This window comes from Necator americanus, chromosome IV, assembly GCF_031761385.1.
Source record: "Necator americanus strain Aroian chromosome IV, whole genome shotgun sequence".
Classification (NCBI taxonomy): domain Eukaryota; kingdom Metazoa; phylum Nematoda; class Chromadorea; order Rhabditida; family Ancylostomatidae; genus Necator; species Necator americanus.
Window position 1 is genome coordinate 15,897,289 of NC_087374.1, and position 18,411 is coordinate 15,915,699.

General features: G+C 43.2%; 5 protein-coding genes across 7 annotated transcripts; 3 read left to right on the top strand and 2 right to left on the bottom strand.

Annotated features, from left to right (window-relative positions):
• Positions 1-3,005: 3,005 nt before the first annotated feature.
• Positions 3,006-4,658, top strand: RB195_001442 (uncharacterized protein; the record flags this gene model as incomplete). Its single annotated transcript, XM_064198211.1, has 1 exon — positions 3,006-4,658. One exon carries the CDS (start codon positions 3,006-3,008, stop codon positions 4,656-4,658), a length of 1,653 nt encoding a protein of 550 aa, XP_064054092.1.
• A 229-nt stretch (positions 4,659-4,887) lies between these two features.
• RB195_001443 (uncharacterized protein) lies at positions 4,888-5,394 on the top strand (the record flags this gene model as incomplete). 2 transcript variants are annotated; one of them, XM_064198212.1, is made up of 1 exon in its annotated part: positions 4,888-5,394. In XM_064198212.1, the coding sequence occupies one exon, from the start codon at positions 4,888-4,890 to the stop codon at positions 5,392-5,394; it is 507 nt and encodes a 168-aa protein (XP_064054093.1). The 2 variants fall into 2 exon arrangements, with proteins under 2 accessions (XP_064054093.1, XP_064054094.1); XM_064198213.1 differs by having other exon boundaries at positions 4,900-5,394.
• Positions 5,395-8,743: 3,349 nt separating this feature from the next.
• RB195_001444 (uncharacterized protein) lies at positions 8,744-9,643 on the top strand (the record flags this gene model as incomplete). 2 transcript variants are annotated; one of them, XM_064198214.1, is made up of 1 exon in its annotated part: positions 8,744-9,643. In XM_064198214.1, one exon carries the CDS (start codon positions 8,744-8,746, stop codon positions 9,641-9,643), a length of 900 nt encoding a protein of 299 aa, XP_064054095.1. The 2 variants fall into 2 exon arrangements, with proteins under 2 accessions (XP_064054095.1, XP_064054096.1); XM_064198215.1 differs by having other exon boundaries at positions 8,894-9,643.
• Positions 9,644-17,375: 7,732 nt separating this feature from the next.
• Positions 17,376-17,705, bottom strand: RB195_001445 (uncharacterized protein; the record flags this gene model as incomplete). Its single annotated transcript, XM_064198216.1, has 1 exon — positions 17,376-17,705. One exon carries the CDS (start codon positions 17,703-17,705, stop codon positions 17,376-17,378), a length of 330 nt encoding a protein of 109 aa, XP_064054097.1.
• Positions 17,706-17,724: 19 nt separating this feature from the next.
• RB195_001446 (uncharacterized protein) lies at positions 17,725-18,225 on the bottom strand (the record flags this gene model as incomplete). The annotated part of the gene is made up of 1 exon (XM_064198217.1): positions 17,725-18,225. The coding sequence occupies one exon, from the start codon at positions 18,223-18,225 to the stop codon at positions 17,725-17,727; it is 501 nt and encodes a 166-aa protein (XP_064054098.1).
• Between the last annotated feature and the right edge of the window lie 186 nt (positions 18,226-18,411).

An 18,411-nucleotide genomic window follows, 5' to 3' on the forward strand; every position in this document is an offset into this window, starting at 1 on the left:
CCTTTCACTGTTTTCATTATTCCTGACTCCTTACCGGTTACCTTACCTTTTTGATATATTTAGTATATACATCACCGGGCCGACAACTGATTGACATATGCTGCCATCTATAAATTATTGAGTAGTTTGTAGTCGATACTCTTTTGATTAGGTAGGTTCAGGTAATTTGAAATGAGACTTTTTTATTATTTGTTGTTGGTTGTATGGAAGCGGGAGATTGTTTTCTTGTTTTCACAGCTCGATTTATAACAATAAATCCCATTCGATTTTATAAAGAGAATTCTGATCTTTTGCATAGTTTCGCTTTGGTTTTTTGAACGTGCTCAGCCCTCTTCCAGCAGTTGCAGCATACCGATACTGAATCTGTGCCTTTCTTGTTTCTTGTTGTTGTGAAAGGACAAGAAACAAGAAAGGCACCGATTTCTGCCAGCCAGCCCTTTTTCTAATTCGTACGGCAACGAAGATATTTTGACTGTCAAAATCAACAGAAATAATGGAAATGTCAGAGGCTCTTAAGTAAACGTGTTTTCCCTGCGTACGCCTAGTAAGATCTGTTTCAGAGGAATAACGAAATTGGACTTGCCACAGGTTGCATAATTGCTAAGAAAAAGTTCCGAAAGAGTGACCCACTGGTAGATTGTGGTCTTTTCAATGCCAAGAATCAATGCTGGAAAGGCGTGATAAGTAGGGTCAGTTTATTCTTATGTTACGTAGAGCTTCCTGATCACCTTGACTCCCGTTGATCTTTGAACTGGTCGAGCAGGACAGTAATTCTTCCACTTGTCACGGCCACGTTCCGGAGTCGTCCTGTGCTTCCTCCTTTCGCGTGGGACACGAAGAGCATGTTAATTTTCAGAAGCGCAAAAGTCGACTTCCTTTGGATCTTGGCACAATGACTGAGAGTATTTGATTGATTTTATCAACCAGTAGCCAAGATTGTTAACAGTCTTTTATTACGGGCAACGTTTCAGCGTTGTCGCCTTCGTCAGACGAAAGTAGTAACATTCATCAAACAACATCCAGAACAAGTCACCATCCGCTAAGATATTACACCCAGAAACAAAAACTAAAGGAGCCCAAATCGTTGTGAATACCTCAGTAGTAGTGATGTTAGCGTGGTGGGATTGCTCCGCTAATACTAATTAGGATGCGACCCGCATATGACCCCGTAGAACAAAACCGCAAAGGTCTTGATACAGAGCCAACTCGTTGGTCACGGCTATGCACTCTTCCTTTCTATTCATTCTTGGAAGTCTTGCATCAATACAAAACGCTTCTAGAGTTCTGTGAGCTACAATTTCGGGTTTTCATAACATTGTCTGCTTCTGTCCTGTCTCCGAGGTGGGGTGAGGGGGTGTTGAATTCGATTGTTTATGCCATTTAGATGTTCTTTAATGCAAACACAAAGTGATTCGCCGATGTGTTTGTCCCAACGTGTTTTGCACAAAATTAGATAGACTACACCAGAGACCATGCAGTCGCCTTCCTTCCCGAATGGGCATATTACACAGTCTGGAGTAAGACAGAAGCGATCGTACATTCTATTTCGAACTAATTGCTTCTTGAGATTTGTTGAGGGTATTTCCACAATTCTAACTTGGTCCTCGTGACCGCATTTCACCAGACTAGCTCGTATAGCTTTAATCAAGTCGTCGGTTATAAAAGAATAAAGTGTCTGGCGTTAATCAATCCGCTTGGGATGCGCCCCTACGTTCACTTCAATTCAGAATCGTTTGAGGTTCACGAACGCGTAACTGGCCTATACAATGAATTGCGGTGGTTAGCCGATGTGTCAATTCAGTGCTTTTACCCTCCCAGACAAGTCTGGTACCAATTTATCGACCGCGGAGGGATGAAGAGCTTGGTGAGCACTACGGCGGATTCGAACTTCCGATCGATCGTGCAGGAAGCGGAACCTCTAACCGCTACACTACACCCGCCCCTCGGTTATGAAAGGCAGGCACAAATTGATCTTATTCGAGTCAACCACTGTAGCATATTTTCGCTGCGCACCAAGGTCTAGCCTACGCGCTGTAAGGGGACTGCTGGTTTAGAAGCTCGAAACAAGTGTACATCTCTTCTTGAATGGGACACATAATGCAACAGTCATAAATGTAACGGCAGTACAGGAAAGGTCTTCATTCCAGAATGGGTTGTTCTATTTTGGACATGAATGCCACGGCTAGTGTGGGAGCTAGTCTTCGTCCCATGGCCAATCCTGTCTGTAATAGTGTCCTGCCCAACGAAAAATGGAGCACTTTAAGTATTCATCCAGGAGCGTCATAATTTGCCTTACGGAAAACTCATGCAAGTCTAGATTGTCTTGCTGTTCTACGAGTAGCTCGAATACAGCTTGCATTGTTTGAAACATTTGTATAAGCGCTGTTTGAAACATTTGTGTAAAGCGGTGAACAGTACACTAGCATCGAAGGACTTGATGCCACATTCTTTTTCTGAACGCGCTCTTTGAAGATGCTCAAAGAACACGCTGGTGTTGGATAGATGCGCGGGAACATACTTGAGCAATAGTGCAAGTATAGCCATGATATTCTATCCGTAGAGTCACCTACATTGCTTATGATAGGACGTACTTTGAATACCTCTGGATCTTCTGAAAGAGGGGCAGAGGAAGAGAGTTTGTGTATTTTTATTTGCACGTATAGAATCGGGCACTGCTGCAAATCCTACCTCACGCCTCAAAGCGGCGCAGCGGTGGCCCTGGCCGTCGGGCAGCTATGGTGGCGAGACTTGGTCTCGGCAAGTTCAACAGTGCCACAAAGGTGTCCGGCTAGTAGCCCGGTCCTTGGGCCAAGGCTACAGGCTAGCCAAGTGAGGAGGTAGTACGACGCTTTCGGTGCCAGGCTGCTAGCTTGCTAGTGCGACAAGCCGACCGAGGACAACACCCCCGTCGCATCATACTGCTAATGCCTACTATGTGTTCTTCAGAAGCTAGGGCGTACCCCAGAAGCGACGCGCATTGTTCTCGCCCGGGCAATGTGGCAAATATGCGAGGGCTACCGGCTAGAGGACGAAGCCGGCCAAAGAAGTTAGTCCGCCATCGCCAGCAACATCTAGTGCGCTTGGCAACACTTAACGTTGGGACGCTTACTGGAAGAAGTCGTGAACTGGCAGACAGTCTCAGAAAACGCCGTGTTTACATATGTTGTGTACAGGAGACTCGCTGGAAAGGCTCCAAGGCAAGGGAATTAGGCGATGGCTACAAGCTGATCTACCACGGCACATCAAATCGCAATGGCGTTGGTATCATATTGAACGAGTCGTTTAGAAATAGCGTCACAGCGGTGGATCGACTATCGGATCGCTTGATGGCTGTAAAAGTAGATACAGGAGAAGTGGAATTGCGAGTCGTCTCTGCTTATGCGCCACAGGCGGACTGTAGTGAAGAAGAGAAGGCAAGCTTTTGGGAGGATCTGGAGCGGTACGTCCAATCCCTGGGAAGCGAAGAAGTACTTTTAATCGGAGGAGACTTTAACGGACATGTCGGTTCCCGGAAAGACGGATTCGAGAGTTGTCATGGTGGATACGGCTATGGAGCTCGTAACGACGACGGGTTGCGAATCCTGGAGTATGCTGTTGCAAGTGACTTGATCATTGCTAACACGCAGTATCGGAAAAGAAAATCGCATTTGATCACGTACACCAGCGGCGGTCGTGAAACACAAATAGATTTCTGGATGTTACGCCGACGAGATCGCCGACTTCTGCAGGATTCAAAAGTCATCCCTACAGACCATGTCGCTGCCCAACACCATCTGTTCGTTATGGACTTGAAAATCTCCCGTCCAAGGAAGAGACATCCAAGGACTGAAACACAGCGCATCAAATGGTGGAATCTGAAGCATCGAAAGGAGGTATTTTTCGCGTCCGTGGCTCCATCTATACTTCCCCACCGTACTCGTAATGTGGAGGAAATGTGGTCGTCTACTTCCAGCGTTATACGCTTGACCGCGGAAAACACTCTGGGAAAGACGACTCTAGGTAAGCCAAAGGTACAAAAGGCTACGTGGTTTTGGAACGAGGAAGTTCAGGCGGCAATTCGTGAGAAGAAGTCCAAGTATAAGCTCTGGTGGAGGACGCGTCAGCCTGAAGATCGGTGTGCTTACCTAGCGGCAAAGAGGGAGGATAAGAAGGCAGTCTCCAGGGCGAAGTCGGACCGCTACAAGGCTGTGTACGACATGCTTGATACCAGAGAAGGCGAGCGGGCAGTGTATCGTTTAGTCAGAGCACATCATCGCTCAACGTTGGATATGGAGCACACCAAGATCCTTAAGGGTGCTGATGGAGCCGTTCTGCGCCGCTCTGGTCAGATCCTGGAGAGGTGGCGAGAGTACTACAATTACTTGTGTAACGAAGAGTTCTGTCATCCTCCCATCCCAACCGTTCCCAGCGTCGAGGGTCCTGTTCTACCAATTACTACCGTCGAAGCTACTTTATGCGAAGCTTACCAACGTTGTACGATGTGCTGCTGGAACAAGCAGGCCATTCCCTGTACAAGTAGGGGTTCATTAGGGTTCATCCCTCTCACCTCTGCTGTTCATACTGTGCATGGACACGATAACGAAGGAAATCCAGAAGCAGCATCCGTGGACTCTACTCTTTGCCGACGATGTCATGCTCGCGTCGGAGTCTCGAGATGATCTTCAGAAACAAGTGCAGTCTTGGAAGGATCAGCTGCAGCAATATGGATTGCGCCTCAACACATCAAAAACTGAGTACATGGAGTGCGGACCAAGGATAGAGGATGGTTCAATTCGTGTCGATGGCACCGAATTAAACAAGGTGAACTGTTTCAAGTACTTTGGATCCAAAGTGACTTCCACAGGCGACATTGATCAAGAAGGTCGAGCACGTGTTAATGCTGCATGAATGAAATGGAAAATGGCAACAGGGGTACTGTGCGACAAGAAAGTCCCTGTTCGACTGAAGTCGAAGATCTACAGGACGGTTGTGCGTCCTGTTGCCCTTTACGGATGCGAGTGCTGGCCGACAACGAAAGCCTTGGAAAGAGTGCTGCACGCTATGGAGATGCGGATGTTGAGGTGGACGATAGGTGTAACGCTAAAAGAGAAAGTATCCAACGACACTGTACGTTCCATCTTCGGCGTCGTCCCGATAACTGAGAAGATGAAGGAGGCGCGACTGAGATGGTTTGGTCACGTCTTGCGGCGGGAGGAAGATTCTGTTGCCAAAACCGCTCTGAAGCTCGACGTTTCAGGAGTGAGGCTGCGTGGGAGGCCAAAGATTCGCTGGTTAGACCGTGTGAAGCTGGATATGATAGATGCACGTTTGTGTACGGCTGATGCAATGGACAGAACCAAATGGAAGACAAGAAGCAGAAAAGCGGACCCTGCAACAACGCGGGACAAACGCTAGGAAGAAGAAGAAGAAGAAGAAGTATAGAACCGGGTAAGTAGGAAGTTCGTATTTCAGCCTTGTGATCATTATTCATAATGATCACAAACCTGAAAAAATCATGCTTCCGAAAATGCAAAGCTACCGCCTCATGTTTTGGTTATAGGCGGTGTATCTCTTTCTAATAATGTCAGTTTCGGATATGGGCACAACCCATTCTGGAATGAAAACCTTTCCTGTACTGCCGTTACATTGATTGCATTTTATGCCCCACCCCCTTGTTTCGAGCTTCTAAACCAGCAATTCCCTTACAGCGCGTAGGCCAAACCTTGGTGCGCAGCGAAAATATGCTACAGTGGTGACTCGAATAAGATCAATTTGTGCCAAACCTCCAACAAATCTCAAGAAGCAATTAGTTCGAAATAGAATGTACGATCGCTTCTGTCTTACTCCAGACTGTGTAATATGTCCATTCGGGAAGGAAGGCGACTGCATGGTCTTTGGTGTAGTCTATCTAATTTTGTGCAAAACACGTGGGGACCAATACATCGGCGAAACAGGGCAACCCTTTTGTGTTTGCATTAAAGAATATCTAAATGGGATGAAGTAATCAAGTTCAGCAACACCCTCCCCCCACCCCATTCGGAGACAGGACAGAAGCAGACAATGTCACGAAAACCCGAAATTATAGCTCACAGAGCTCTAGAAGCGTTTTGGATTAATGCAAGACTTCCAAAAATGGATAGAAAGGAAGAGTGCATAACCGTGACCAACGAGTTGGCTCTGTATCAAGACTTTTGCGGGTTTTGATCTACGGGGTCACATGCGGGTCGCATCCCAATTAGTATTAGCGGAGCAATTCCACCATGCGGATGTCCGCTAACATCACTGCAACGCGGCTGCTTAGGTAGGCACAACGATTTGGACCCTTTTATTTTTTGTTTCTGGGTGTAATATCTTAGGGGATGATGACTTGTTCTGGATGTTGTTTGATGAATGTAATTACTTTCCAGGGTCTGACGAAAGCGACAACGCAGAAACGTTGGCCGTAATGAAAGACTGTTAACAATCGTGGCTACTGCTTGACAATATCAATCAAATACTCTCAGTCATTATGTCAAGATCCAAGCAAAGTCGAACTTTTGCGCTTCTGAAAATTAACATGCTGTCCCACGCAAAAGGAGGAACCACAAGGCGACTCCGGCAAGCGATCGATCGATCGCGAAATATCTTAGGGGATGATGACTTGTTCTGGATGAGGCATTTGAGAGGATATATTGCAAATGTTATTACCTTCCAGGCTCTGACGAAGGCGACAACGCCGAAACGTTAGCCGTAATAAAAGTATCATCTAGCGATGACGGTCATTTATCGTGATCTCACTGCAACTCAAGTAGTTTATGGGCGTGGCCCGCTTATGCTAGCTGTTGCTTGGTGTGCTTCACATATACTTCGCCTTCGTTGCTCACGAGTAGTCGTCTGTTTGTAGCGATAAACATTCACTAAACCACCTATTTATTCATCGGAACAATACGTACAAAGATCCCAAAAGTCTTAGCACTCCACACATTTTGGTGCATCGGCTAAAATAAAGCCACATCTCCCTTGTCAAGAGTGATATGTTTGACCCCTGGAGAAAGAGACTAGCTCCTTGAGCAAACCAAAGACCGCAAATCGCATCAGATTCATCCAGTAATTGGGCAAAAAGTCGTTCCCTTACAAACGTAACTGGAACGCAGATCACTGTCAAGAAACAGTTGATCGGGCCTCTGTCAAAGCTACAGTAGGTCAAGCGAAGTTTATCACATTTGCACGTGCATAAAGAAAGAGATGACACTGCATTTCCACAGAACACCAATAGTTTTCAGCGCAACGAGGCTGAAAACTTTAGTATCCCGTTACAGTGAGTACACTAACCAAGCTGAATGCTCAGTAATAGATGAGGAGTCTCAGCAGAGATGCCGACCAGACACAGCACTACTATAAAGTAGCATAAAGCAAATAAAAGAGGCAAGAGAAAATTTCCAAGAATTATATAACGAGGTTAGAGATGAGTATAAAAACTGGAAAACAAGTCCGAAAGGAAGGATTTGATGATTGAAATTGAACAAATAGAGGAAGAATCGCAGCTACAATCTGCGATAGCTGGAGCAAAGGACCTAACGTTCATGCTAACAGCGCGCCTTGATGAAACAAAAAATATGAGCGAAAATATGGAAATTAAACTGGGACACATGTCCCTAAAGCTTCAAAGAGACGATAACGCCAACAATGAAGAAGATGAAAAAGGGATGGCAAAATTGATAACACAAACGAAAACTGTGTGCGAGGCATCACAATACCATCTCGCTCGCAAGACGCATCAAATTCAGCATCCACATCCAATAGTGGTGCAGCAAAAAGGACGCTGGGGTCAATAAAACCTCCAGAAGCCACGCTACCAAAATTTTTACGAGAATTTTGACGACTTCCCAGAATACTGGGCCATTTTTGAAGCCCTTGTCCATAACAAGGAAGAACTGGACATTATGGAAAAGATACTCCTACTCAAAGAAAGTTTAAAGCGTAGAGCGCAAACAGCCATCAAAGGGATAAAACTCATTCCTGAAAATTACAATTGGTTGATCAAGACTCTACAAGAGAATTACCCCAATCACCAGTCTAATAGATCACAAATAGTCAAAAAATTGGTCAGTATGAGTGTGGCAAACAATTCCGCAGACAACTGCTCTGCAACATTTGATCAAATAAGAATGCTGACCAACCAGATGATTTCTGTGGTGTGAAACCATCTTATCTAAATTCCCTGAAGACATCATAAAATCTGTATTAGTGGCCAGTCAATCACAAGACCGGCAAACAGTTGATGACCTCATGAATCTCTTAAAAACAGAGATCACTGCAAAAGCCTACGTCGAAAGCAGACTTGGCCATAAGCATATCAATAAGGCCATCCCATCAAAGACCAATCATGACAACTTAAGGACTAATCGTAACTGCTTGTTCTGTCGGTCACGGATCAAAGCATTCGCCGCAAGATGCTTAAGGAGCAGAATCGCTGTTGGAAGTTTTGCTCCCCCAATCACAACAGTTTTGATTGCCAAAGATCAGAGTGCGTAAAGTGCGGACAAAAACACCATATGAGCCTCCGCTTTAAGAGAGAGCCACTCAGCCAAAATAACAACTCGAAACCCAAATTTGTTCGTGTTGGCCAAAACCAGCAAAAGCAACACAGTTGGCAAAATAGAGAAGAAAACAATCGAAATATTCCACAGGAGTTCAAACCAATAAACACTCAGGTGTCTGTGAACACCCATAGATTAGGGAAAACCCCATTCAGCACAGTCAAACTAGTAAACAACTGATATTGATGACTGCTGAAGGCAATATTTGGAACGCCAGAAAACAGCCACATGAAAAAGTGCTATTTTTCTTCGATTTCGGTGCACAGAAAACAGTAAACAGAAAATCTTGCAGAACAACTCGGTCTACCCAAGAACACAACACCGAAATCTGCACCATGTCCGGAATTGGCGGGCATGTCGAGTGCTTCGAAAGTCATATGGTTCCGGTCAGACTAGGAACTGCTTTCAGTGAAGAAATGTGCATGACCATACAGACCAAACCAGTCATAACAAACGGATTTCCTTCAGTGAAATTGAACGCAGAAGATATTGAGTTATTGAAAACAAACACTATCTGCTTAGCAAATTCAAAGCTTCGTGGTGAGCATCAAAACCCACACTTTCTCGTTGGACTGGACTACTACTACGATTTAGTTACGGATCCAGCAAACGGAATCCGAACACCATCTGGTTTTCATATAGCAACAACAGTTTTTGGACCCACAATCTATGGTCGAGGAATCAGCAAGGTAAGTGGAACCGCTAACACAGTATGTCACAGCCTGACAGGAATTTCCGAAAACACGGAACAAGAACTCTTACAGAAAATGTTTGAGTTGGACGGCCTCGGTATCATGCCGGAAGAAACCCAGGGAGACGAAAAAGTTCAAAGATATTTCGAGAAATACTCGAAATTGATCTCATTTGAAACATCACATCACAGCTCCCTTTCTGCTGAAGGAGAATGTAATCCAATTGGAAAACAACTACTCAGTAGCTATAAGAAGGTTAGCGAGCTTGTGAACAAATATGTCAACGAAGGAATCGTAGAGACCTTCGATACACTAGACCGCTATGCGGCTGGAATCTATTACATGCCACATACAGGGGTATGGAAACCACAGAAAAAGGATAGTCCCCTTTAAGGATAGTCTTGGACGCTTCGTCTAAATGAAGAGACCACCTTACCCTGAAGAACATCATCCGAAAAGGGGAATCCTTCGTTAACAGAATACACGACATTCTTACCTTCTCAAGATTCAAGAAGATCGTCTTAATGTGCGATATTGAATGTGCCTTCACTCAAACCCGATTGATAGACGAACACGAGGATCCATGCAGATTCTTGTGGCTTCGGAATGTTAATCACCCACCAACAAAAGACAACGTCGTTGAATATAGATTTAGAAGGTTGGCTTTTGCTTTTTTAGCGTTACAGCTTGTCTGAGTATATTAAACATGGCGATTCTGTCCTTCTTGGAATCCCAAAACTCGGAACTATCCGCAGAAGTTGCCAAAAATTTATACGTGGACAATATACTTTTGCAAGCAGAGTCAGTTCCTGAAGCTGTAAGAATTTATAAAGATTCAAAATATTTCTCCAGCAAGATAGGAATGAACCTACGCGAGTATATTTCAAATCCTGATAAAGTAAATTCAAGAATTCCATATTCCGACAAACTCCAATCTGGATAAATGAAAATACTAGGAGTCGATTACAGTACTATCACAGACAACTTTACTGTGAGAACAAAGTCCGTTCACAATAAAAAGTTGACTAAGAGAGATGTGGTGAGCCGAATTAATTCGATTTATGACCCAATAGATCTCAGAGGACCACTCATCGTTAAACTGAAGTCCATGATGTAAGAAATCTTCGGTTCAAAAGTGGACTGGAAAATTTCACTCGATCAAAAAATATGTGACGAATGGTACAAACTGTGTGAAGAAGTAGATCTAGCAGCATTATCAATTCCCAGATACGTGTTATCACCCAGGGTGGGTAACCAAAAACGCCTTTGGCTGTTCGCAGATGCAAGCAGAATTGCAATTGCAGCTTGTTCATGCTTAAAATATGTTCCCTCTGGCCCAGTTTCTGGCCTGATCTGTGGAAGGACGCGATTGACCCCCGTCCCCCCCAAAAAAAGTCAGTGGCCATCCAAAAATTAGAGTTGCTCGAAATCCTTATAGCAGTTAGTTTAGGATGCAGCATATTATAGGCTTACCAAGCAAAAGCTGAAGAAGGAACATAGTTTCAGAAAATGAGATTGCCTTGTACTGGATCAAATCTTCGAAAAAAAAGTCCCTACTTTTGTAGCAAATCAGCGAGCAAAAATACTTAGTATTAAACAGCTACTTGATAATCGTGACGCTAAGGTCAAATTCTTCCATGTTAGCACCGAAAACAATCCAGCTGATGTTGGAACCGGAGGTCTGACACACAAGAAATTATCGAGTACGACTGGATCAAAGGACTACGCTGGCTAGAAAATCACTGTAACGTGTGGCGTATCAAGTCGATAAACACACTATCTGACATCTATAAGAATGACGGAGTAGAAACAATGGTTACTACTACATTGAAAGTAACCACATAAGAAAACAAACAACAAGAACAGCTTATCGATCCCAAGCGTTTTTCGAAAATCGACAACGTGCTCCGTGTGCTAGCAAAGGTTGCAAAAAAAGTGAAAAAAATTGGGTTGCAAAAACCTATCAGAATCGCTCGTCACCGATAAAGGTATCAGAAGTGGACAAATTTGATTACATGTTTGAAATCACCACATCAGACATGGTCAATGCGGAATTCTAATTAGTCATGAACACAGAAGTATTAATCTTGACGCCCTAACAAAGCGATTTCATGATAAACTGACTATTCGCGACGAGGACAGAATCATTTGGCACCACTCCCGTCTTCAAAATGCCCAATTCCGTATGACACAAAGTCACCGATTTATATCCCAGAAGACTCGGAATTATCCAGGCTGATCGTGCAGGATATTCACATCAAAAATGGTCATTGCGGCAAAGAGCACACTCTTTCAGTCGCAAGACAACGATTGTGGATTTCACGTCCTTCTTGCGTATTCAAGAAATTCCTAAAAAGTTGCGTCATCTGCAGAAATACCAACGTCTTCCCTTCGGAGCACCGATCATGCCTCCACTACCAAAGGACAGGGTTATAAAGTTCAGACCATTTCGAAATGTCGGATGTGACTTCATGGGTCTTTTCACTTCAAAAACTCTCGAGAAAATGTACGTGTGTTTATACACATGTCTGACAACTCGAGCAGTATACTTAGAAATAGTAGAAAATCTTTCGGCAGGAGCATTTCGCAACTGTTTTGTGAGATTCTTCTCGCGCAGAGGAGTTCCGGAGATTGTCCGCTCAGATTGCGGGACTAACTTCAAGCTTGGTGAAGTCATTATCACAAAAATGATCTGCGATCTCAACGAAAATGGTAGATCTTTCGTTCAATAAATCAATAGGGCGCAAACGCTTGAGTTCTGCAGACATGTGAACTTGATCACTCGAATTGAGGCAACAAACAACACGAGACCTCTTACAAAACTGAACTCCAGTGATATCGCTGAGATACCATTGAGACACATTGATTTTTTGAACTACTCGCTTCCGAACGACATAGTTGCAGACGCATCGGGCTATCTTGACTACGATCCTAATCTCATACAAACAGAAAAAAAATTGAACTTGAAGCATTTCAAAAATCAGAAATGATAGCCAATAACTTCTGAAAAAATGGAATATTGAATATCTGACCTCATTACGAGAAACACAAAAAATCATCTCCAAACAACCCAGACACCTACCAAAATCAGTCCCAGAAATAGGTAAAATTGATCTGATTGAAGAAGAACTAATACGCAGAGGGTGCTGGTCATATGGTAGAATTACGGAAATTATGTACAGCACCGACGGTTTGGTTAGATCCGCCAAAGTACTTTTACCAAACCGAAAAATAATTCACCGTCATTTGAATAAAATTCTCCTCCTGGAAATCCGAAGTACTCCACAGAAACAATAGGCACCCAAAAAGATCAACATCAACCTATTAGTGCTACGTTTTCAATAATATCTCCATCACTGGCTGAACACGTCCCCATAATAGCCTGCGTGAAAGGAAATATCTCACCTCCAAAAGGTCGCAGCTAGCCGACTCCTTTGCTGTGCGGCAAAGGTGCCGATCAATCGTCAACCGATTCCTCGATTAGCTAACAATCAGCCACAAGCGACCAAAGTTGAGTTGGCTTACCGATCTAACGACTGCCCCTGTTGTCTATCCTCTGGTCCTCTCGAGTCGCCCGCTTGTGGGCTACCAGCCGAAGAAATAACCAGAGCGGATTTAGACCGCGCAAAAATAGATCAGAAAGATCAAAAGTGCCGCAAATAATATAGTGCAAACATTGTATTTCACACTGGCGCAGACGCTACAGGTTTGATCTCGTGTTTCAAAACGAGAAAATGTACAAAGTTAATATCAATTCATTATCTGTCGTATACACATGTTATCAATTATGTTCATGCACGTATGCACAAAAGCATATTATCCCGGTCGGCTCTCTCAAAGATATCATAGTCTTGGAAAAAGCACTCCAATTGTAACGATGCACCTTCTCGGGTGCCCGCAGTCAATTACAACTTTTTTATTATGCACTCAAAAGCACTTTGGCGCACCATCAAGAACAGTAGAAGTTAAATCTAGGCTATTCGTTGAGGGCGGATTCAAGATACGAACCCTTGAACACGTATAAATAGTAGTGGAAAGCAAATAAACACAAAATCATGTCTTCTTCCGCTATGGTCTCCGCCCTGGACTATCTGAACAGGTGCGATATCGCCACACTACTGCATCATTTGCTCCTCCGCTTCGACAGACTTGAGAAAGCCTGCCAAACGCTTCTGAAAAGGACTGCTTCTAAGTCCAGTGCCTACTCTGCACCGTGAACGAGAATTGTGACAATCACAACGCCGGGAGATGTCCGCGCTTCCCGGATTCAGTCTCCAAAACAGCACAGACGACAAAGCTGAATCTGTGCCTTCGTGAAAACTGTGGAAATTATGGCCTCGGCCACAATTTCCTGCTTTGCTCTTCTAGGAGGAAGTAACCACAACAGCGTCACCAACTCTTCAACAACGTCGTTGCCAACCACTCACCAACAACACTATCAACGCTCTCGCCGCCAACCAGCCACCAATCTACGCCACCAGCCAGTCAACGCCAGCCAACGCCAGCCAACGCCAGCATCAACAATCGGAGAGTGAACCTCGATATCATGCCCCCAAAGGAAGAGAAGAAAGCCAAAACACAACGATAAAATATGATTCATTGTTAAACTGCTTGTATACTTCGTTTTCGTTGCTCACGAGTGGTTGTCTGGTTGTAGCAATAAACATTAACTGAACCCACTATTTATTTATCGGAACGATGCGGACAAAGATCCTAGGAGTCTCAGCTCCGCACACAAAAAGACGGTTAACAACCAGGGTCAAGCGTGTAGTTGGGAAAAATCCCTCCTAAAAACGACCCCACCCCCCTCGCAGACCCTCCTAAAAACGACCCCCTCATCTCGTTCCTATCGGTATAGCTGCCCACACAGCAATCAAAATTTGGGTATAATAAAAAATTTAAAAAACAAATAAACGCCTAATAAATAAATTAAAACAATACGATGTAATAAAAAATAATAAATTATTTTAAAAAATAGTAATGCTACAAGTAAAACAAAATACATATTGTAATGCAGCGATATTAATGGAATAAATAATAACTAGAAATTATATGTTCATGTTAATTATATGTTCAAGATGCCGTGTGACGTGTGCCAGATGGAAGAAGATCAAGAAAAATAAAAGTTTTAAACAATAAACAAAAGTTCGATCCCCGCCGGAACCATTATTTTTGCAAAACGAAAAAACAGCTGGAAAAGAAGGAGGACACCTTTTAAAACAATTTTCACACTATTTCCGACTATTACCAAACAATTTTACTCATCGACAACGGAAATGAACGGATGAGAGTTCGATCCCCGCCGGAATCTAGATTTTTGCAGAACCGAAAAAAAATCACTGAGGAGAACATTTCACCGGCAATTTTCTGAAATTGTGTTTAGAGCACTGTTTGCCACATACAAGTGTTATATAGAGGTTATTTTAGCGATTAAAACCAGGTCTTAATTGGAAGTTACTGCTGGACAGGTCGGATTTTGTTGCCTTGAAATAAACATGAATAACTCACTAACGAAGAGAGATAAGAAGATAACGCTGGCTGCGTTGTGTAGAGGAAGATTTGCGCTTAAAATGGTCAAAAAATCTTTTGTAGGGACCCTCTGGTTTCTTTGAAACCTAGTTGAGAAAAAGTTGAGAAATTTGGTATTTTTCTCAACTAGCTTTTTTAGAGGCGAAAACTACCTGTAAAAAAGTAAAAGAAAACTATGATAGTAAAAATCTTCCTCTACAACATACTTCAAACCGAATTCGTTTTTATAAACTATGAGCAGAGTTATGGAAATTTGTTTAAAGTCACACAGATTTTGACCGTTGAAAAATTCGACTCCATATTTGGATAGAGCATCAAGGAAAACCCTTGACTGCAAATTTTGGCCTCTGTAGATGTTCTGATTCTCTCAAAAGCTAGTTGAGAAAAACTCGAAAATTTGAGGGAAAAATTGGGATTTTTCTCAATTAGTTTTCGAAAAGACTAGGAAAGCTAGAGCCACCAAACTTTGTAGAAATATAGAAGAAATCTCTCTCTACAGATCGCAGCTAGCTTTTTTGCATAAAATTCACTTTGAACGTAGATATTCAGAAACTCGTGGAGCCTGCTTTGTACTAATTTTACCCCTAATTGCGCCTGTAGATGTCTTTTTTTTGCTCAGTAGCAGCATCAGAATTGCTTTTTCGACTGAAAGTAAGAAGTTCATCACTGTAGAATGAGAAGTGTGCTCTCTAAATTCTTTTACGCCAAATGCAAAAATAGCACCTTTGTAAGGATTGATCCCTGACCGTCACAATAAAAAAGACGCCGCATCTCGTTGAACCATCCCATTTTGGTGGATCATCAGCATCAGCCCTATTTCAACAGAGCGTGTAATGGCCAATTAACAGATGTCCTTATCGAAGTCTTTGTAATCGCGCATAAATAAGTCTGCACTACACTTACCAACTTGAGCCAGCGTACTTGCTTTTCATAGCAGCTATGCTTCTACTTTTACTTAGTGCTTTTACACCTCTGTTAGCTCCTGAAGATCTCGTTTGTCATCCGTTCCTAAGCGAATTTTCGACGCTGCGTTCCCGTACAACTGCAGATCTTCAATATATTGAATTGGCTGTGACGAAGAGTGCCAAAGCACTGTGCAAGCTATGAAGATTGCCTTTTATGGTACTCAATACGAAGTCACCTCTGGTTAGTTTCATTTCTTTCATATAAATTAGTAACAGACAATTTTGTTGTGTAGACTGTAATTTTGTAATTTTGTTTTGTAGAACTGTAATTTTGTAGTGCTTAGACTTGATGGGTTTGACAAAAAGTCGATTTTTTGAAAGAACAAAAACTTTCAGGTAGTTAATTGCATTTAAAATAAAGGGTTTCCTACTTTATCACATCACAACATTATCACTTTATTTATTATGCATCACATTTATTCAAGATTTCAATTGTTTTGGTTTGTGCCACCGAAGCGACTCCGACGTCATCAAGCATCAGTTAGAGCAGCAAAAAATGCTAAGTCGTCCATTTTCAAGATTGGCTCAAAAAGCGCAGTAGTTTCATTACCAGAATTATGAAGAATAAATTTTTTAAAAATCATTTTTTGGTTTGTGTACCCTCCTTTTATCCTAACTTTTTATGCTACAATAGTCTTCCTCAACTGCAACCGCGAGTCTTCTTCAATCGTTTATTCGAATATTAAAAAAGTTTATTTATTCCATATCATTTATTTTTATATTAAACGGAACTCAAGTACTGAATATGCATCATTGACGCTTTTTCTTCTTTGAGACAACTCTTCCTTTCTTTTTGTCGCAGATATCGGGACCTGAAAAAAAGCCTTAGAATACGTTTCAGTTGTGAATATCTTCCGATATGCGATAAAAACATGTCATTCACTGCTGATCATCCTTCAAGTTTCAGCACTACTTCTGAAAAGAAGCAGTTTTCACTCCTGTTTTTCTGCTGAATGTCGCATACCTAAATTACACTTCATTTTGTACACCTTAATATGTGTTTGTTTGAAAACGACAACCCCGTCTCCATTTCCTCTTTGCTCTTTTCATTTTTTCTGATTTTCCGACCCCCTCTTACGACCCCCCCCCCCATGATCCGACACCCCTCTTACGACCCCCTGTTGAGAAATTCTCAACACACGCCTGACCCTGTTAACAACCTTGGCTACTGCTTGACAATATCAATCAAATATCATCATAATTTTCTTTGAAGGACTTCGTGAAGAAATCTGACCATTGGGTCGGCAGTCTTCCTGTAGTGCGCTTAACATGGCAGGAACCAGTCACTCACGGCTTTGGTCCAAAGATTGCCGTTAAAAGGCATCACATGTTCGCTCCATTTCATTTTACTCTCCTTGGCAAACGCGACGGCGTCTCTAATCTTCCATCGCTGACGTAAGAGAGAACTTCGAATCCCGTCCTTCACTTGCGTGAAGCGGGATACTCCTATCATCATATCATCACTCTCTCTATTACGCGTTCAATGACGACCACAGCGTTTTTTGTTTGCGAAGTGCCCAGATGCCTAGGTTTTCTGAAGCATAACTCAAAGCAGGAAGTACGGTGTTGTTGAAGAGGTGAACGCCTTTGAACCGCTGTTCTTAATCTTCTTCGCTACATCCTCGATGCTCTTATACGCTCCCCAAGCCGCTTGTCTCCTCCTGCCCAGCCCGGGGGTCAGGTTTGTTCATCAAGTTCATTTCTCGACCCAGATAAACGTAGCTGGTGCATTCGAATATATTCGTTCCGTTGAGCGTGAATGGGGGATCCGAGACCCATCCGTTACGCATGAACATCGTCTTTTGCAGATTCAGCTGAAGACCGATGCACCCACTGGTTTCGTCCAATTCAGTCAGTGTACGTCCCGCCTGGCTGATGCTAGATGTTATCAGAACGATGTCATCAGGGAAGGGTAGATGATGTAGCCGTCGACTATCAAGCTTCACTCCCATGGCGTCCATTCCAGCTTTCTCATTGCGTTCACGAGGCCGTGAATATTTCAGGTGAGATGGTATAACCCTGTCGGACCCATCCCTTCACGTCAATGTTGGTATTCTTGTACAATGACGAAATTCTGGTTGTGAAGTCACTGTACAACTCTCGAAGTACCTTTATGTACTGAATAGGGACGCCTTGGTTGTCGAAGGCTTCCATGACTTCTTCCGTCTCAACTGAGTCGAAGGCCTTTTTCAAGTCGATGAAAGTAAGACAGAGCGGTATCTTGTACTCTCGCGATACCTCGATGAGTTTCGAAACAGTGTTAATGTGGTCAATCGTGCTGAATCCTTTCCGAAACTCTGCTTGCTCGCATGGTTGTCCTTCATCCAAGACTTTTTCAATCCTATTAAGGATCACTCTTGCAAAGAGATTGTAGATGACGGACAGTAAGCAGATTGGGCGATAGTTACCGATGTTATGTGGATCTCCCTTCTTATACAACAAAACGGTCTTGGTGGTCTTCCAGTGTTTAGGGCTTTGCATCCCGACAGGTAACGTGTAACGAGCCTAGCCAGGGTGTTCATGAGGACTGGCGGTAGGTAGTTCAGATGTTCAGGCTTGATTCTTTCGGGACCGAGTGCCGTACAATTTCGTACCGACATGGCATTATATCGTACTTCGCACGGGAGAACCTTGGAATGACATTTCTATCTTCCCTCAGATGGTGAG